Raw genomic sequence first — 21,582 nt, 5'->3', positions numbered from 1 at the left:
CTCCTTTCTTTGCTTCATATTGATGTACAGGTATGTACCATTTCTTATCTCCCGTGACCATTTGGTACAAATATCGTTTTTAGGATCTCGTAATGCTTGATTCGATGACAGTCGGTTCTACATTACCGAAACGACCCGGATTTATATTCGGCCAAGGATTGTCACTTCAGCAGCATTCCCCATATGTAAGTATGGGGAATGTTCATGCTGTTACAAAAACAACAACAACCTCGTGATGCTCGATGATGGGCGAGATGCTGAGAAACAATTTGAAGGCTACTTTCTTTGCTTTTTTCGTTGAGCTCGTGAGACACCCAAGCTTCCAATTTTTCGATAAATCCCATTGAGTGAAGATGATTGAGAGTCGTTTTATGATCGCAGCTCATTTTTTCCGCCAATTCACGTCTGGTTCGGCTACCGTTCTCCTTCAAAAGTGATTTGAGACGTCAAAGTCGCCATTTTTTAATTTTGCACACAATTTTCGTGCTGTAGACTCGCCTATGACACCTTCTCCATACACATCGATGAAAAGCAAAGGTGAGCAGGTGACGAAACTATTGTTTTTTGCCCCCTGGGTATACCATTTCTAAGCTTCAAAACTAATAAAAATATAAATAACTCAAAAATATAATTAACATAGTTTTTTAGAGGACAGAATTCTATCGCATGAATACTTACCCTTTGCCAAACTGCCAACAAATCGTTGTAAAATAAAAAAAAAAAATAAATTATCAAAACGCTATGAACTTATTCCCTAACCCATACTTTGACTTATAGTATACTCGTAAATTTGAGACCTTCATAATTGTCGAAGATTTAAAAATGATAGAAAGAAGATTTGGCTACCAGAAGCAAAATTTTTTAGTAACTTTAGCGCTGCGTCATAGGAAGCTTGACAGCAACTTACGCTCTTCTATTCAGCCGTTGTTCCTACGGCAGTGAAGTAATATGCTTTGATTTTTTCGTACATGAGCAATAACCGAGCGGTCAAAATCGCGCAAAGCAACTGTTGCGGAAGACGCCATCGTCTCTATTCAATTCACCTTTCAGTTTTTGCTGATCAAACCGCTGTCATCTCATTTATTGCGTTAACGAATCACTCATTAATCACTCATGGTACTTAATTGATGCAGTGGCTAAATATGGATGGCTTTTAATTTTGTGCATGAATTAAAAAAAAATATTTGAATTTAGCGGAAGACTGTTAACAACGTGACGAGCAGAATTTACCTTTTCGTCATATGTATCATAATTGGCAAATGCTGGTTTTATTAAATATACTATTTTCAAAAACTTCTCATAAAATGGGAATTTTTTCTTCTAGTTTTCCTACTGAGGCACTTAGGCTGTTCACAATAGCTTAGTATGGATACAAACTTGAGCGGAAAGCAACCACGGAAATTTACCTCAGTTAATGTGACTGTCACAAAACAGTGGATTGTGTCTTTACTACGTTGCGGCACCCTGTGCTCTGGTGAATCGAAATGCAGGCCAAGCGCAAAAACACCAAGTTATGTATTTAGCCTTGCTAACTAACAGCATTTTTCATATGACCATGACGTCATCCGTTTATTTTTTATATTATATATATATAGATTATGAAGTGTGAAGCTCTGTTATCAATTTTCAATTTTATTTCGACATTCTTTCTTCTTCCATACTTATACGAAATTACATTAAATCTGTTTACCTATGACAGGCATGTAGACATACATTCCACCGTATGGCATTGCAATAATGTAGTAGTAATTGAAGTAATCGAGTATGACGAAGGTACTTCTAGCGTAGGAAGGCACTTTGACATTTTCTATAGAAAGTATTCGTTTTTAGAATTCTTCAATAATTTATTTGTTTTCAATGTTAATTTTAATGACTTTCACTTCTGGGTCGGAAGTTGGTGGTGCTGATTTTGTAACAGTCATAACCACGCTCTCTTTGAGAGGAGCGTCTGCTGTGACTGGTGTAGCTGATGGTGGCAACTCCTTTTCGGGGTCCGTTTGAGCGATACACTCATCACTGCCTGTTGTACTGATTGTTATAGTTGGTATATTATCGGACCAAACGGAAGTTTGTGAGTCCTGACGTGTGGCTTGTGAACGCTCAATGGGCTTGCGGCGTTGTGTTACTTTGAGCGGAGGATAACTTATGGGCCCGGGTTTATCCAGCTCTTCCGGATCGGCTGAAGTGATACATTTTGCAGTAGCTTGATCCTCTAATGGATAAATTGGTTCTGTATTTTTCGATAATACAGTGATTGTAGGGAATTGCGGTTCGGTTGATGTTTCAATCTCAGGTGATGGTGGTATCTCGATTGCGACTGCATCAACATTATTATTGTTTATTGGAGGAAAAATATTTGAAAATTCTGCCGTGGTGGGTATCGCACCTTCATCAGGCGATGGTTCGTCATCATTCCACTTCGTGTTTACTGTGTCGCGGACAAGCGCAAAAAGTGTACCGATTTTCTTGCGGCCTTGACGCGAGAGATTCAAAAGCTTTTCTGGATTAACAAATGTAGGAGTTGTTAGACCATCATATATCCGGTGGGAGGCTGGAGGCGTTGCACTTCGTGGAGGATCTGTAGTGTGTTTCCAGATTTTGCCATTATTCGTGGTCTCAACAGATTCCTCATCAAATTTGAAGATATGCGCTTCTGTTGGCGTCTTGGCTGTCTTTTGTCTTGGGCGACGGAATTTAAATGTACCACCACGTAAGCTGAATGTACGATGCTTTGGTGGTGGCAGATCGCGTTCAGTGTTAGTTTTCGGTTTCTTCTCATCTATTATTTCAAAGTTACTATTTTTCGCTTCATCGTTGGGTGATTGGTCTTGCGCCGTTGCTTGGCTACTTGAGTTGGTGGCAGCTGAGGGAATGTTCTGAGTTTTCGCGGGCTGATTTTCTTCATGTCTTTTACGCAGCAAACTTTGTCTGCGTTCATTTACTACACGAGAATTGGTATCCGGATCGTTGTCAGCATCTATTTGATGTCCTGGCATGTTACCACTTTTGGTTTGATCCTTTTGGTTTAGAGTGGTTTTACTTTTGCTATCAGTATTGCATTTGTATTTACCATTGCTCTTGTCGTTTGTATAGTCCGTTTGAAGTATTGCATCCCCGTTTTTATCCTTATTGAAATATTTGTTTTTCATCCTTCCGCTACCTCTTTCTTTGCCTCTATCTTCTTTTTTCTCATGATCGCCTTCATTTTCTTTGGTCTTAACTGTCTCCAATTTTGCATCATTGATTTTTCCATTTTTTATATCACTACCTTTCGTTTTGTCCTCAACAGTTTCATGTCGGCCTTCTTTTTCCTTGTTTTTCTCTTTTTCTTTATCCTTCTTGCCGTGTTTCTCACTTTTACTCCTTCCTTTCACCGAAAGAGAGGCACGTTGCTCCCGCTCTCTCTCGGTTTTGGCCATTTGTACTATGTCTACAAGCGAAGGTTTTCGTGTGCGCCTGATTTGCTGTAATTTCGTTAGCCCCAAATTTTTGTCTCTTCCATCCTCGTCGTGTGGCAGTGAGTCATGGTGTTCAGTGTCCGTATCGTCATCTTCGCGGCCATGCCGATTAACGGAATCATCATCTGATGTGGCAGATCCCTTGCGTAGGGCTTCCTTCATGATGCGAGAAATCAATTCTAGAACAATCAGCGCATGAAAATATTAAAACTCGCATAAAGAACTATACAATTCAAATTTCAAGGACTTACCTTTCCTGGCTTGGTTTTTGTATTCCTCACTATCGAAATCTGGTGGAGGTGTTGTTGTGATTGGCGATGAAGCCTCAAGTACTTTACGCCATCGACTGCTTAATGCCGCTGCACTATTCTCAGATGGCTTTGTTTCAGGTACCTTAAATATTTTCTTGCGTTCTTCCTCGCGCTCTTTTTGCAGCTGTGTTCTCAAATCTTGGTTGGCCTCTCGTAACGCACCCGTCAATGATACCAGATAATAGATGATCAGTATTAGTAGCAGTAGCAGTGGTATCACAGTGCTCGCCGAAGTCAAATAACTCATAGGTCTATGTAGCTCCCTGTTTGGTAGCATAGATTCAAGCTTAAAGTGAGGACAAAATAAATAATGTCACTTTCACTCACTTGGGCAGTGCCTCCCTCGTCGCATTAGTAACGAATTCTGAGATTCGATTGTAGTTAGAGAATGGGCCACAGTGCCATGAAGGGCGCAACCATACAATCGCATAACTTACCGGTAGCACACAGAGAAAGAGCATCGTTAGCAGCAGTGCGAGGTAGAAATTGTTGGACTTGGAAGCTCTGTTCGAAAAAGTAATAGCATTGCTTAGAACTTCAATTATAGTTTTCTGCTTAGCACTCACTTAAACACAACCTCATGTGGCACGTTGCACGTAAGGACTATCCACGAGCGAAAATACATCAATATCATCAATTTGACTAGGCTGACCAGTACCAAACCGGGTGAAAAAAATATACCCATCCATACTTGTCCTTGATTGATAATCAAATTTAAAATATTCTCGGCGATTTTGAAGTCACCATACTGCATATTGTGGAAATGTGTTGATATAAAAACAAAAAGTTTCATGTTTGTAATTGTGATTCGGTACATTGGTGGTCGGTGGTCGATGGTCGTTGGACTCTTACCTGAGGAAATGTTTTCTCCATATCCCAGCACCAGTGTTGATTGAGGTAACGTACAAACAGAGCGCGCAGAAAGTCAACACATAGAGGAGCAAAAAGCGACAATAGCTGTACAAAATATTATAAAAGTAATATTAAATTAATTTGTTAAGTGGGCTCATTTCAGAAAATATTATAAAAACGTTTGAAATCGCTGAAAGGTTCGGAATGAAATCTGACAAGTTCTTTCGCCTGTGTGGCTGCTACGGGGCGTTACTAATAAAGCGTTTTTCAGTAAGAGCGCTTCAACTTTTTTTTTGAATAAAACACATACGGTTTGACTTTTTTAACTAATTTTTTTTTATTATCGAGTTTGAACATATACATTTAAGTATGAAACTCGATTTCTTTTGCATGACCACCGCGTGCACGTTTTACGAAGTCCTATCGTTGAACCCAATTTTCGACCACTCTTTTGCATAAATCGGCCGAAATTCCAGCAATTTCGCGTTCAATATTGGCTCTGAGCTCACAAATTGTCGCCGGCTTGTTACTGTAGACCAATGACTTCACATAACCCCAAAGAAAACAGTCTAGAGGCGTCAAATCACACGAGCGCGGCGGCCATTCGACCGGTCCATTTCTGGAAATAATGCGCTCATCGAACTTACTGTTCAACAAATGAATTGTAGCGTGTGCTGTGTGGCTTGTGACCCCGTCCTGTTGAAACCACATGTCGTCTAAGTCCATACCATTCAATTGCGTCCAAAAATAATCGTTTATCATGTCGCGGTATCGATTTCCATTCACAGTAACGTGGCGATCGTTCTCGTCAACGAAAAAATATGGGCCAATTACGCCGCCGGCATGTAAACCGCACCAAACAGTGATTTTTTCGGGATGCAACGGTGCCTCATGAATGACGTGTGGATTGCTTTCTGCCCAGTAACGCATATTTTGCTTGTTGACAAAGCCATTGAGCCAAAAGTGAGATTCATCACTGAAGACCGTAAAATGGCCGTAATGCTCTTAAAGTAGCAGCAACAGAACGATTATTTTCATAAAAAATTTGCACGATTTGCAATCGTTGCTCAATTGTGTAGCGTTCCATGATGAAATGTATACTACTGAAGTTTACAAATGACAAGCGAAAAATAAAAAAATATTGAAGCGCACCTATTGAAAAACGCCTTACTATATGTCTACCATCCCCTACAGGCGGCGCATTTAACAATGCCAGATTATTTTCTTATTTATCATGTCGGCAAGTTGCAGTGCCGGCTTTGTGGAGGACGACATTGGAATTTGATTTTACAAGAATTTCTATCCTTCGAGATTAAACTCGGGTATATTGTAAAAATCAGGGCATACTGAAACAGTTCATCAAAGAAGGAACTCTTTCAATTATTTTCTAACGGATGTTTGAAATAGTGTAGTCTCTCGATAAATAAATAAAAAGTGGCACCCTTCAGCTGGAGTATGCTGCGCCTATTTTAAAGTAATAGAATTTTCATAAATAGGGTTCATGGGAAAGTGGATTTAAGCTCTTTTTTCAACTATTACGCGCATATTTACATAACGGTTGTGCTAATAATACGAACGAGGTGGTGATGTATTGACTGACGAGAGCAATCGAAAATCCTTGCTACCTAAAAAAATGTTGATACTGATAAGAATTGTAGTAGCTCTTCAACTATGTAGAGATTGTACAGCTTGGGGAGTTTCAGCAGTACCTCTGGCTAGGTTGAACATCCACTGGTAGAAGCTGACGAAATTTACAGCCCGGTTATAGAGACGATTAGCAGAGAAGTTTACGTTATATATGTGAAAAAGTAACGGTGGTCTAGAAACATTAATATTTAGGTATGAAGTTTACTCTGGACCAAGAGGAGGTGGAGAATAATTCACTATTCGGCTGCGCTGTTCAAAGCGTTGGTAAGGTGTTTTTCGGCTGGTAAGTACGAGCTCGCGAAGCCTACGCCATTCTTTCTGATAACTTGATTTGTATAGCGGTTTGATCGCTGTAGTATCTGCCATTATTGAGACTGTGAAATAAATTGGAAATGAAAGCGTAGGAAAAAATATTTTCTTATTTAGTGGCAGCCAGGCGGTGGTTAGAGCCCTAAGCTCTAAACTGGTTCTGACCTGTTACCGATATCAGCAGGCGATAGTCTAGCAGTGCATACCTACTCTCATTCAGCTGGAAGCCGGACCGTTGCAACTAGAAATGTATGGGAAATGAGCTTACAAAGCAAGGTTCAACTAAGCAGAGTTTTTCTGTAAATAAGGTGCTGCTGTAAATAGCTATGGTATTTGGAAAAAAAAGTTTAGAAGGAAAACTGGTAAAAACTGGGAAAAAATCATAGCTCGTTCTAATTCAACGCAGACTTGCCTGAAACTTGATTGGAAATGAGCTGAAGAGTGTACACTGTAAAAAACGGACGTATCTACAATCATTGGAGTGCCCACTGCTGGGCATTGTTTAATGGGTAAGCTTCCAGGAAAGATGGACGTATCATTCTTAAGATGCTGTAAGAAGGTGTAAAAATATCGAAGATTAAGAAACGATCTCTCATATTCTCTGATACTACGGTACAGAAATATGCTTCGGAATCTTCGAAAAGCATGCTTAGCCACTCTAAATAAGATGGAGCATATCGAATAAGGGTGTTGATAAGATTTAACAGGAACACTATATGGATTTAAGGGAGATAAATAAATAAATAAATAATTGGCGTGTATACTGTTAGGTGTTTGCCCGAGCTCTGCCTCCTATTTGTGACGTGCGTCTTGATGTTGTTCCACCAATGGAGAGACATACAGTTTTAAGCCGTCTCCGAACGGTAAATGGTTTCCTATGAGGAGCTTTTTCATGGCAGAAATACACTCGGATACTTGCCATTGTTTGCCGAAGGGCGCCCGCTATTAGAACAACTCTTTCTTCATTTTTGGTATTTCATGTACGGTGATTCGAATCTACGTTCTTCGAATGGTAGCCACGCACCAAACCATTCGGCTATGGCGGCCGTTGAAAGGAGATTAGTTTAGTAAAAGGTGTACTACAACAGCCTAAGTGTACTACTGGATGCAGGACTTTCACTTCAATCTAATCTCAACTATCAACCGATTCAAAAGTTGACCGACTTCATTACGTTTCATCGAAATATAGCAAAGTGTAATTCGGTTTAAAAGGTTATTTTGCGCTGATTTAGGTTGCAACAATACTTGGAGCTTTTTCTTGTGACCAGCCTTACGCAAATAGTTGGAAATGATTTTCCCGCTAACCTCCAGTTTCTGGGCAATGGATCTCTCATGCCAGTTCGACTTCATGGTTTTCGTGATTTTATCAACGTTTCCGCCGACTGGCCTACTTCTAGTGAAAAATTGTTAGCACTTTTTACTTATATTTTAAAACCACCACCATGGGCAGGTATTCGTATATAAAAAACAAACCTTCTTGTTTGTGGCTTAGAAAACACAATCACGTTCATATTAAATTTTCATTATTTTCAATTTTATTTTTACTTAATTTATTGTATTATAAAGATTTTAATTCCTCAACACTTACTGGTAGACCGCGTTTTGTAAAGTTCTGTAACACTTCACTTTTGAACAAGTCCTTAACTTTTTACCTTATAATCAGGACACGAGGAAATTTTAAGTAGCTAATTATGCGAAAAAGCTGCAATCCTCCTTCGTGTGTGCTCATATGCGTAAGCATATATAAGTGTGTATATACGCTTGAGTGAGCTGATGGATGGTATGTTTTAACAAAGTTTCAACTGCATACGAGTACTTATTTCACACCGCAGTGCAGTTTCTTTCAACACAACGGGGACCTATGTAGGTATGCGTGAATCCATACTTGCAAACTCGTATCTGTGTGTGTGTGAATAATTGCAGTCAAGCCAGCGGTGCGTAGCATAAATGTAGAGTAAGTACTTTTAAGAGTTCGGAACACGTAGCCTAACTACGAGTAGTTGTTCGAAATATGATAATACAAAGAGCAAAATTAATTCAATATATACCCGGAATGAGACATTCACTTGCCTGCAAATATATTTTCTAGGTCTTTATGACAAAACTATTCTACTGAATATAATTCATTTTGAGATGGATTTTCTTGAAGGGTTACTCTGGCCTTACAAGTGGGATTCTATTTGACATTGTTGACATTAAAACGGCCGCCGTAGCCGAATGGGTTGGTGCGTGATTACCATTCGGAATTCACAGAGAGAACGTTGGTTCGAATCTCGGTGAAACCAAAATTAATAAAAAAAAAACATTTTTCTAATAGCGGTCGCCCCTCGGCAGGCAATGGCGAACCCCCTAGTGTATTTCTGCCATGAAAAGGTCCTCATAAAAATATCTGCCGTTCGGAGTCGGCTTGAAACTGTAGGTCCCTCCATTTGTGGAACAATATCAGGACGCACACCACAAATAAGAGGAGGAGCTTGGCCAAACACCCAAAAAGGGTGTACGCGCCAATTATCCAAATCTAAGCAATAAATATTACAGAATTCAAATAAATTATGCAGAAATATAATAAACTGGGCAACAAACTACTCGGCCGATGACATTCACATTCTTATCAAATGTGAATAACTAATTTAAGAGTACTTTATTTTATTTCATTTTATTTTAATAATTTAGATTTAAGTACGTTTCGAAGTGAAAAATTGTCTTTTCAATTTTTTAAAGTAAATTTTGTAAATTCAAAAATGCATGAAATAAAGCTTCTGCCATTTTAAGAAACGCAAAGCGATTGCACTTTAAATATTGGAGCCCTCACTACTATCTAAAGATTTATGACGTAATTGAAAAACGTTAATGCGCATGGAAAATTTAAGTATTTATATTCCCTGAAATGCTTAATGACTATTTCACTAGCGCCTACAAAAGCAACAAAAATATTGCAGTCGAAATTTTTTATTAGTAGGTACTTTTTGTTTAGAAGATGAGTTTAAGGGGGGAGCCACAAAAAAAGGGAGGTCAAAAAAATCAATTTTTTTTGTTTTAACCCTTTCAATACGGATTTTTTTTAAGGGGAAAAAATATTTAACCATGAAAAGTTATTACTAGTGATCTAAATAGTATATCCTCTTGTATAAATAAAGAAATTATTTCTAGGAATTGAGAAAATGTCCTGGGAAAACATTGTCCCGCCCGTAATGAACACTCAGTAGATCTATAATTGTCGTTTTTCCACTTACTGACCTAGCACGTGCTACGATTTAACTACTACTGCAAAACATGTGTAGAGAAAAATACAAAGTATAACGGGTCATACGGAGCATAATTGATGGTATATCTCGTAAAAAACTGATGGGAAGAAAATACACAGCGATGCAAAGAAATATTTGGCATTTAGTAAAACGAAAACACTCATTGGGACATATGTGTCCCGTCAGTATTGAAAGGGTTAAGCGATTCCTAATATATTTCGGAATATTCACACAAAGTTACAGAGCCTGATTCTCCATATTTCCGTAGATACAAAGCCAAAGGTAGGCGAGCGTTAGGTAGTTACGCTGTGACCGGACAGCTATAGTACAAACTTTATCTTCTTTTTCATTTTTATGATTTCTTTGAATTGGCGTACATGAATGAAAAAAAACTAATGAACCTTTTGAAATGAATCATAGCTTGTTCCCTTCAGTATTAAATTCTCTTCTGTTTGAACTAACAAAATAGGTAAAAAAAAAATTGTCAAGATTTTTATACCAAGTTGAGTGAATTTTTTTTTTTATAGTAAGGCATTTTTTTCTTTAAAACCTCCAAAAAGTTGAAACTTTGGAATTTCTCTCAGTTTTCTTAGTTCATCTAGAATAAAAAATCATGATAATTTGAATTTTTTGCTTTAGATAATAATTACGAGCTGTATCTTGTACGCCAGTTGGAAACTCCAGCGTTGCTGCGCTCTACTAATTTCTATGTTAAACATTTTTTTCAACTTATTTTAATCAGCACAAAAATTTTTTATACTTTTTAAATGTTCATTAAAACATAGAAAAAACTTTGCAGTGCTAAATTAATTTTTTCCTTAAAAACAAAAATCGCAAAGAGATGCAATTTTTAGACCTTATAAACCAGGCCTCGCCCCCCCTAAATTTCATGATATGGTATCGGAAGCAGAAGTTTTGACATCTGTCATGGGTATCGAGTCGAATCTCATTGGACATTTCTGAAACTTGTGCTGCCGCAAGCTGCTACAACTTCATGTTTGCCAACAGTGTGGAAAACGGCTATCATCATTTCTGTCCTCGCAAGGAGCAATGCTATGAGCTCTACGTGATTATAGACCTGTAAGCATTTTACCAGCCTTTTGAAAGGTGTGCGAGTGGTAAGGCAAAATTTTATAATTTATTCAGGAGAATAATTTATTGCCCCTCTGAAGTTTGCGCTTAGACCTAAACATTGCTGCTCTACGGCTACGATGAAAATACTTAACGACATAAGAATACAGATTGACAATAGCGACGATCTATCTCTTCTTTGCCTTCTGCACTACTCTAAGGCATTCGGTAAACCCTGAACTTTGTTGCAAAAAGATTATTTTATTTTTAAAAACACTTTTATAGATTTTCTGATAGCTTTGCCAAGTTTATGATCAGCTACATTTCAGTAAGTACCAAAAGGTATTGTGAGAGGCTTGCTCCTCCAGGTCTTGTTTTGTTGGCTCCGGTGTTTCGCAAGGTTCGGCCTATGTTCAGCTTTTCTTAAGCCTTTTTGTGATTTGATATATTCTCAATTGTATTTGTCCAATAGAACTGGTCTAGTTGAGGATTTGTGTTTCAAAATTAATAGTGACCTATATGTAATTTCACAATGGGCCGACAATAATAGTCTTAGCTTAAATGCTTTCAGTTCTTTTGTTGAACAATTTTCCCGTCTTATTTTTACCGCTGCATATAATTTTTAATATACATTATCTTCTGGAATGTTTATAGATGATTGGAGATTTTTCTCAATTAGCTCAAGCCATCTACAAGGGTGGACCTCGATTAAGAATGATGTTTGCAATTATTTATATGTAGATATATTTCTCCGTATCTACTGTGTCGAGACTCTTTAAGAGTACCATTGTATAGGGCCCGCCATCTATCGTTACGGATTTGAACTAGGTATTATTTGAAGAATGGTAACACTTAGCTGCCATCTGATTTGACAGAAAATTAGTTTTATTCTTCCGCTGAACGAAAATGGTTGTGTATACGCTCAAAGAACGCTGGGAAATATTGCGACATTACTTTGAAAATCATGATAATGTTGCAGAATGTGTACGAAAATTACGTACGGCAATGGGAAGAAGAAAAGCACCGAATGAAGCGTATGTGCGTTACTTTGCGAAAAAAGTAAGAGAAACTGGGTTGCTTATTGACAAACCAACGCGTGACCGACCAAAAACCGTGCGTACACCCGAAAATATTGCTGCTGTGGCCGAGAGTGTTCGTGAATCACCAGGAACATCAGTTCACCGTCGTTCTCAACAATTGGACATTTCGAAGACATCATTGAGACGAATTTTGCGTAAAGACCTTGGTATGACGCCGTATGGGATGGTGCATGGCTAGCCGAGGCAGCCATATGAATGAAGTTGTGTTCTATCATTAACCAGAAGGATTGTATTTCAAAATGAAAAAAACAGTTTGGAAAAATATTGAGTGGTTTCTTTTTTATAGCAAATAAACGAGTGCCAAGATGATTAAATTTTAGGGCGAGAGTAGGATAGCGGAGGAGGAGGCTCCGAGATGATCCCACTTCATCCTACAGACAGCTTTTGCAGCAAGGACTCGAAGCAATACCAAGTCACACCACAGGGTACTCAAAGTTCCTTAAATTCTATTACAAAAGTCTGACGACAGAAATTATATTTCAAGTCGTTTCATATATAATATTTTTGATAAATTCCACAATTACTTTGTGGAAGATTTTGTTTAATTGGTGTCATTGATATCTAAAGTTAACCAATCATCATTTTCGATCTCAATACAATTACTGAACAATTGGCAATTGAACTTAAATGCTGATATTTGCATTTCATGAAATACCCTCAAAGAAATTATCTATGTGTTTATTAATGAAAGTGCTCGGTGATACTAAGTCGGGGATTTGCGTGAAAAACCCGTGGAGCTTTACATCGAACGTGCCTCAGGTTGGATACCTCAGATCCTGGTTGGTTGGTTGGTTGGTTAAAGTGGTGATTCTTCCAGAATCCAACTAGCGCTTCCGCGCCATTTTGTTGCCACATCCTCGTTACCAACTTGTTTAGCGGTTATTTACAGCGCAACTATATTCAGTCAGTGCGGTTAAGGAACCTTATTAGGTTGTTAACGTCTAGGCCAGATAGTTGTTCGAGATTCTCGAACAGCGGTTGGCCCAGGGTTAACATTCTGTCCTTCCATAGGGCAGGGCATTCACAGAGGAAATGGAAGATTGTCTCCTTTTCTCCGGTTGTTTGCAACTGTGACAGTATGTATTGTGAGGGATACCCATTTTGGCTGCTTGTTCTCCGATAGACCAAAAGCCAGTTATGACTGCCGTTAGTCTCCAGGCGTCCCGCCGTTTCATTCTTATTAATGCCGACGATTGCTTGAGGTTGTAGGTGGGCCATAATGTTCTGCTAATTTTGCATTTCGTCTGGACTTTCCACCTACAGTCCGCGATTCGGAGGTATTTTTGGGAAATTGTACTCTTGACTGCACCTAATGGTGTGGGTACCAATTCTGCAAGAGCGTTATTCATGGGAGACCTCAGACCCTCCTGTGGTTATCCTAAGATCGAATCGTGGTAAATAAGATAAAACTATCTACAGTTGAAAAGCAATATTCTGCTGACAAATTTTTGTTTGGAAATAAGAGCTTCGTAATTCACGATATTCATAACACACATTTCATAAAAGCAGTAGCTATTGATAAAAGGAAGTAGCTCTTGGTTTATTGGATTGATGCATACCCAAATAATGGAACATTGGTAGCAGAGAAAAGCTGCTAAAATATACTAAATACTTAAACAAATATTCTTCCACCTACTTACCCCATCTGAAACGATAACCTTTGCGAGCTCCTGACCCAGGGACGTCTCCCAGCACATGCTAGTCAAATTGCGCTGTACCTCCTGTATATCCGACTTCACCCTATTCAATTTCACTTCATAAGTCTCCATCGGTGTCAATGTGGTTGTGGTCGGTATAGTGGTTATATCTATCTCAGTGCTACTACTGTAGTATTCGTCCGGATATGGATCGCAAATGGTGCGAATACAAGTTTCGAAATTTTCATCATCGATTTCATTAGCGTCATAATTGACGGTGTCTAAGGATTCGTCGAGTATGTCATCTTCGGCTATGAAATACGGTGTGCTGCTATATGGAAGCTCTGTATTAGTTGTTGTTGTTGCTGTTGTTGTCGTTGCGTCTGTCGTTTTGGTGGGTGCTAACCTTGTGGTCGGCGGCTCAACGGTTGATGTTGAACTTGTGAAATAAGCCAACACTTCATCTAGTAATTTTGTATTGACATGTAACGCCGGTAATGATTCATTTTGTGGTGACTGTAATACTTCATCTTGTTCTTGTGAATTAATTAAAATCGGGATTGCATTACTGAAGTCGTCGATTGGCGTAGATGTTGACGGTGCTGCTATAGTAGTCGTCGTTGCGCTGCTGTCGGTGTAGTCTTCATTTTCTCCGCTGCTTTGTCCGCGCTGTTCATTGCGTCGTCGACTGTATCTTCCTCGCACTGATCTTTGTGTCGTCTCATCCGCACTTGATAGTACAGCTTGTCTAGGTTTGCGGCTCAATGTTCTGGTACGGCGCACATTTTCAGTCGCTCCGCTTAAACTGCTAGGCGTCGTCTCTGTGGCGCTAACCATCTCCTCCAACGAATCACTCAGCTCGAGTGGCATGCCCACAAAATAATCCATATAATCGAAGAAACTATCACTACCTGGCGCGGAGGTAGTAGTTGACGTGGACTGTGGCGTAGTAGATGATTCTGTAGTCTCCGTTTGTGTGTTGGTGTTTCCGCTTGGGTCAGTGTAATCCACTTTTGTGGACAATGTTGTTTCTGGTGGTTGGGTCGAAGCTGTTGTTGTATCGATTTCTGTTGTAGATGGTATTGTGCTGGCTAGAGTAGTTAACATGGGTGGCCAAGTGCTTGGCTCATTGGTTGTGTGTGGCATCATCGTGGGGGTGGTTAGATTGATAAGCAACAGTGTGGTTGCGGTTGCGAAATTTTGAATGTTGATACGTGTTGGTTTTGAGCATTTCACTGTGATATTACGGCATTTCAGACGTGTTGCCCAGCCGTAAAGTGTGGTTATGGCAGCTGTGGTGGTAGTTAGTAGACTGCTGCTAGTTGCATTGAAATTGGTGAGCGCCAGGCCCATCGTCGTGTTATTATTGCCGCTATTTTTTAAGCCCTCAATTAATTGAGTTAACTCATTCATTTCATTTGTTGAGTTATCGTAACGCTCCTTGAGCATCTGCAAGGGCCCTTCCTTGCTGTTTATATTGTAGATGAAGGAGAACATCAGCGAATACAAGTTGAGCATGTTGAGTATCATAATGCTGGCATGGGGAGAAAAAATTTGTGAAAAAATAATTTTATTGAAATTTATTTAATTTAAATCGTATTTAACTTCGAGTTGCTTTACTTTTCTGAACATTCAATTTGAAATAGAAACTTTCTAGCTAATTCACACATGCTAAAGGAAATATACATTTTAAATAATTTTCGAATACTTCGCCTTCGGAATGGAATGTCATTATGGATAGCGAAGCACTCAGGTAATGTGGACCATTGTACCTAAGGCCAAGAGATAGGATTTAATGGGTGGGGAGGGCAGGTGGGGTAGGGATTAATTACTGCTTAGCAAACTTCCCACAGCTCGCCTTAATGTACATTGAAAATGTACCACAAATAGGAGGAATTATATAATTATATATATATAATGTACCACTGGAGTCGTAGAGAAAGAAGGACAGCAGTAGAGAAAATGTCCTCTACTATCTTCATTCTCCAAACAAGAAGTATACAGTGGCTCGTCGATGATGCCTATGGTGGACTATATGCCGCCCCATAATTAATCCTATCAGACCTTTTGACCTACCTTGAAAGCTTTGATGTGCCCGATATATATATATATATCGTTACGGTCATATATACAATAATTTGCGCTCATACCAGTTTTGCATGTTTGACCCAGCTCTTCCTCCTATTTTAGAGGAGGTGCGAGTGGTTTCTAAGACCTTTGGAGCTCAACTAACGACGTACTTTCTTCCAAAATAGATTCCGCGTATCCGTTGCATTAAATGCAAAAACATAGGCCAGTGCTCCGAAAACCTTTTAAACAACTGTCTGTGTCCTGGCTCTGATCGACGCACCATAATCTATAAAAATGCAGTCAACACATCTAATCCAGAGGTAGGAAATAAAACCAAACATTAAGAGTCGATTGGGACGGGAGTCGAAAACCCCATTTAGCTCAGTTTCGCTTTGGATTTGACTAATCGTAATGTGGCTTCGATGTGGAATTAAAAAAATATTTTAAAACGAGTAAAGAAGTGCTAAATTCTGTACGGACCGAAAATTTTAATAAATCTTGATTTGGGCTAGCTCTTAGTTTTTGGAATCAAACAAACTCACAGACAATGAAAGTTGGAGCTGGCAAAATCAGACAGATGGGTGGAGAGCAATGACAATACGTGCACTAAGCTTGGACGGATTTTATTAGTTGTTTATCGAGATGGTCTATTTTTAAAAATTTTACTTTCGTCGAATTTATTTTCTAGGGCTCCTCATTTGATGGGTCATTGACCTATTCGCTTATTTTTAATGCTCTTGACAAAGTGTCATTAGAATGTATTAATTTTTGCTCAATAAGAGACATACATGACTAAATCGACTCCTTTCATAATTTTGAGCATTTTGGTATAAGTCTGCTTATATCTTTCTCAATTTCTTTCTAGTGTTAAATACAACCGTTATGTGAAAAAAATGAGAATACCTCTGTGCACAAGTGGTCTCTGGTATAAAAATGTTTAGAAAATATAATTAGCATCAATACATTTTTGTAATAATTGAATGCAAAAAATGCTTTTTCTATAATTTTCCCATAAAGCGTGAGCATTCGATCCCGGACCGTACCGAATGATAGCCACACACAAACCCATTTGGCCGAAGTTTGAGGATACTCTATATGATTTATATTTATTTATGGGATTGAGAAACAAGTTTAGAGTGAAAAATATGAGGAATTTTTTTTATTTCTGTTTTATTAACGATTTTTATTAATTTTTGCAGCTACAGGGTGCGCTATCTTTTGCGTCAGTATGTAAACGCTGAGTAACTTTGTCATTTACCAACCGATCGTCTTCAACATACATTTCAACAATGGATCGCTTTACAACGAAACAACGAGCTGAAATAGTGACGTTATACATCGAAAATAGTCGTTCTATTGTTCTAACTCAACGCGCGTATCGCAAAAAGTATTGCGGCAAATAGGCACCGTCTGACAATACTATTCGTCATTTAGTGTCGAATTTTTTTGAATACGGGACAGTAGGAGATCGTCAACATGCCGTTTATCAACGACCAAGACGTTCCAATGAACATATTGAAGCAGTGAGGGAAAGCGTTGGCCAGGAGCCATCAGTGGTGTATCGTCGTCGCGCTCAGCATTTTCGCGTCAGCGAAACCACAATGCGACGCATTGTAAAGTGCGATTGACACAAAGAATATTGCCGAGAAACCATTGACGTCTCTTGGAATACAGCCAAACAGTCGCTCGAATGGTTGACACTGAACTCAATTTTTGGAACCAAATTTTAACGACTGACGAGGCACATTTTAACCTCTCTGGCAGCGTGAATAAAAAAAAGTGCCGCATTTGGGGAACTGAGAATCCACACGAGATCCATAAAACGTCTTTGCATGATCGGAAAATAACTGTTTGGGCCGGCATTTGCACCAAAACCATCATTGGGCCATATTTGTTACCGTGTAAACGAAACGGTCGATGGAAACCGATATCGATGGATGCTGGCTCATTATGTCTGCCCGTAAATGTATGAGAAAGGTTTAGACAGTTACTGGTTTCAACAAGGCGGTGCGCCATGCCACACTGCGAATGCAACAATTGAATTTCTGCAATGAAAATTCCCGGGACGTCTAGTGTCAAAAAGAGGCGATATCGACTGGCCCCCCAGATCACCTGACTTAACCCCCCCGGACTTCATTTTGTGAGGTTCTCTGAAAAGTAAGGTTTACGCCAACAATCCCCAGACTATCGACTAGCTTAAGGCAAACATTCGTGCCGAAATCGACGCTATAAAACCCGAAATGCTTGATAAGGTGATGACAAACGCAGAAAAAAGATCGCAGCTTGTGATTGCTAATAAAGGTGACCACTTGATTGATATTGTATTCAAAAAATGGTTTTAATAAATTGTAAATAATCAATCCGAATAAAAATACCTCACTTATACAAATCAGTTTTTTCTCAAAGTTATTCAATGTTATTTATAATTATTTGGAATAAATTGCATTTTGTTTTAAATTTATTAATAATATGCGAGCTAGCAGAACAAATGGCTTAACTTTGCCTCTGTTACATAAGTTGAATGGAAGTCAAATATCGAGAACTTCTACTTATGAAATGTTTAGTTCGAAAAAATAAGGAGGAGCCTAATGTAAATGTATGTGTGCATAAGAAGGAACAGTTATCTTACCGTGCCAATTGCAAGCGTAACTGTTGTCGCGGATGCCAATTTTCGAATAATCCCAGTGCGTCAAATATCATTGGCATAAAAAACGCCAAAAGCGTGATGGTGATGTTAACCGCATTGCGACTCAGCAAATTGCCATTACGCGCCAGTTGCTCCGAGCTGTGTGCGGAAAGCGTAAAAAAAATTATTTTTGAGAATAATAAAAGTATAGCAAAGCATTGAAATTTTCAATTTGGAATAAATATCGGACGCATGATGCATAATAAAACGCCTTGTGATAAAAATTCAGCGGTTAACAGTACTAACTTATTAACCAATTTCACAACAGTGTATGCCGAGGCAGCTAAAAGACCCATCACCACCACATTCACCAATATACGTTGCAGTATTATGCGCCAACTGAGGAACGAAAGCAGAGAGTTTAAATTAAGTGAAATAGAATAAAATGTTATAAATACCACATATTTTAAAATGCTATAAAATGCATTTGTCTCACTTGCGATTATCCTTCTTCTTTTCGGCCTCTTCGAGTAGTACCTCTTTGAAACCAACTACTACGGATGCGATTCTGTTGTGCGCGGTTTCTGCGTGGCCTATTTTTATAATTGTTAGAAAATTTTGATAATATACATAAATTGTGAGTTTTTGAATGAGTTTAGAAAGTCGGTTTTTATGATTGAAAATGGAGAAATTAAAACTGCATAAGATTTTCTTATCCTTCAACTTACCAATCATGAAATCCCAACCAGTGAAAAGTTTCCAAGTAAAAGTGCATTCATCGTCTTTTAAGGAGAGTTTGGAATTTCTTGAGTTCTCGGCCATTCTAAGAATTAAAAAATTTCGAGTTTTCAAGACATTTGTTACAAATATTACGAAGTTTTCACTCGTCAAAATTATATTAGTCAAAAGGAAGATGAAATCATTTCCACCAGTAGATACTTTTGTGTCTCGACACACATTTGGTAGTTTTTTATTTCGTTATTTGGTTCGTACTGCATAAACTCTTCTAAAAATCTTTCCAAGATGAAAATGTGTCGACATTTTTTAAAAGTGTAACAGAGATTCCATCAGGACAAATACATTTAGGACATTTTTAGGTTTTAGGCTTGCATACCTTGCATCCCGGAGGCAATCACCAGGTCTCTGAGTAAACTGCGGGTCGAAACCGACCTGATCAGATTTATCTATAAAATGCTTAGCGACAGAACTGTCGCGGCAGAACTCAGCGGCAGGTGAGTAGGGGCACTCCTCAAGGTGGTGTTCTCTCGCCTTTCCTCTGGGTCGTTGTCGTAAATGACTTGCTGGAGGAGCTGGTGAAAGGGGGCTGCAGGGTGGTTGCCTACGCGGATGACGTCGCATTAATCGTCAGAGGAAAATTTGTGGATACTCTGAACAACCTGATGCAGGGATATCTTAACGTAGTTGTTAGATGGGCAACGGATTGCGGCCTGTCGGTGAATCCTCTTAAGACGGAGCTCGTCTTATTTACGAGGAAGCATAAAATACCCAGAGCTCAACTTCCCTCACTAGGGGGCGCTCCTCTGATGCTTTGTGACAAGGTAAAGTACCTAGGTATTATCCTTGACAGCAAGCTTACATGGAAGCCCAATATTGAGGAAAGAGTGAGGAAGGCAACAATCGCCTTGTATGGATGCAAGGGCGCCATTGGTAAAAGATGGGGCCTCTCGCCCAGGGTTGTTTTCTAGCTATATAATACTATTGTAAAGCCTATCTTGTTATATGGAGTCATAGGCTGGTGGAACTCACTAGAGAAGACGACATTGGTGAAGAAGCTGGAGAGAGTTCAGAGGTCGGCACTCATTGGAATCAGTGGGGCGCTTCGAACGACTCCTACTCTGGCGCTCAACGCAATGTTAAATGTGGTACCCGTAGACATCGCAGGCAGAATTCCCGCTTCGCGTACCGCAATCAGACTGAGGGGCTGGAGCTATAAGCTTAATCTCACTTATGGGCACTCAAGCATCCTCAGAAACTTCAAGTTCATCCCTCTCTCAACGGATCGGAGTATATACCCTCGTTTAGCCCAACCGGAACCTTCTCCACTTATATTCCGTCAAGGGAAGAGTGGACGGAGGGCTACACTTAGGGGCAGGGCCTGGTGAACTTGTTCACGGATGGATCGAAGTTGGAAGGAAAGGTTGGCGGAGGAGTCTTTTGCGAGGAGCTCCCCATCAGACTCAAATGCAGGCTACCGGACCACTGCAGTGTGTTCCAGGCAGAGGTAGGCGCAATCAAGGAGGCAGCCGATTGGCTGCTCAAATGCGTATTAACGGACAAGAAAGTAAATATTTACCCCGACAGCCAAGCGGCAATAAGGGCCCTCGGGTCTATGACGGTGCATTCGGAATTGGTCAAGGAATGGTTGACCTCGCTTTCGACTGCGTCCAAATTCTTTAACATCAGCCTTATCTGGGTTCCTGGTCACAGCGACATTACTGGAAACTGTGAGGCAGATGAGCTGGCCAGACAAGGGACATGCGAGGTGACTTCCCCGCGAAGGGAGAGAATCGGGATCCCCCTGACTACCTGCGGTCTGCTTCTGGAAAGATGGGCATCGCACCAACTCAGCGAGCGCTGGGCAAGTACACAAAAGTGTAAGGTCGCGAAATCCTTTTGGCCACGTGTGGACCGGAGGCGCTCGGGCGAGCTTCTGAGGCTGACAAAATATCAGCTCTCTAATCTCGTGGGCTCTCTCACAGGACACAATGCGCGAGGAATGCATGCTATGAGACTTGGAATCGCCTCGAGTCCTTTCTGTGCTGGATGTATGGAGGATGAGGTGGAATCATCTCAGCACCTTTTCCTTAGCTGCCCTGCTCTGGCGGGGCTAAGATCTAGGCATTTTGGCTCCTACTTTTTTGCCACGCCTGCTGATATAGCTGGTGCGGACATTAAAAATCTGATGAATTTCATCAGCAGCATTAAGCGGTCGACGCAAATATAGTCATCGTTCGTAATCCACAAGCTCCTAACCATCCCAGCACCATCTCTCCCCGCCCTCTCCCTGTATCCCATCGGTCTTTCTCTCCCGCCTCACCCCTCCATAATGGCATCACAAAGGACAAATCCTTCTTCGTCCAAGTGTGCCCATTCCCTGGGCAACCATATCAACCTAACTTGCAGCATAGTAATCTGTACAACCAGGACATATGCATGTATATGTTTACTATATCCACCGGAGAGAAAAATATATTATCTTGGAAACAAATAAAAAAGTAGGATTTCGCAAGACACC

The 21,582-nt window shown here is 39.8% G+C and overlaps 1 protein-coding gene across 1 annotated transcript in view; it reads right to left on the bottom strand.

Annotated features, from left to right (window-relative positions):
* Positions 1-1,696: 1,696 nt before the first annotated feature.
* The window catches only part of LOC128861890 (transmembrane channel-like protein), a 53,500-nt gene continuing 33,614 nt past the window's right edge, over positions 1,697-21,582 (bottom strand). Inside the window, exons 8-18 of the mRNA XM_054100267.1 lie at positions 19,055-19,149; positions 18,823-18,919; positions 18,633-18,725; positions 18,330-18,485; positions 13,634-15,164; positions 4,622-4,726; positions 4,336-4,517; positions 4,097-4,273; positions 3,710-4,032; positions 1,972-3,637; positions 1,697-1,911 (exon numbers count right to left, since the gene is read on the bottom strand). Of these exons, the coding sequence (XP_053956242.1) occupies positions 1,845-1,911; positions 1,972-3,637; positions 3,710-4,032; positions 4,097-4,273; positions 4,336-4,517; positions 4,622-4,726; positions 13,634-15,164; positions 18,330-18,485; positions 18,633-18,725; positions 18,823-18,919; positions 19,055-19,149 (4,492 nt within the window). The 3' untranslated portion in view covers positions 1,697-1,844. The remainder of the gene's footprint in view (positions 1,912-1,971; positions 3,638-3,709; positions 4,033-4,096; positions 4,274-4,335; positions 4,518-4,621; positions 4,727-13,633; positions 15,165-18,329; positions 18,486-18,632; positions 18,726-18,822; positions 18,920-19,054; positions 19,150-21,582) is intronic.

Source organism: Anastrepha ludens, chromosome 4 (genome assembly GCF_028408465.1).
Source record: "Anastrepha ludens isolate Willacy chromosome 4, idAnaLude1.1, whole genome shotgun sequence".
NCBI classification, from domain to species: domain Eukaryota; kingdom Metazoa; phylum Arthropoda; class Insecta; order Diptera; family Tephritidae; genus Anastrepha; species Anastrepha ludens.
Note: the sequence above shows the minus strand (reverse complement) of the source record. Positions and strands in the feature narration are given on the sequence as shown.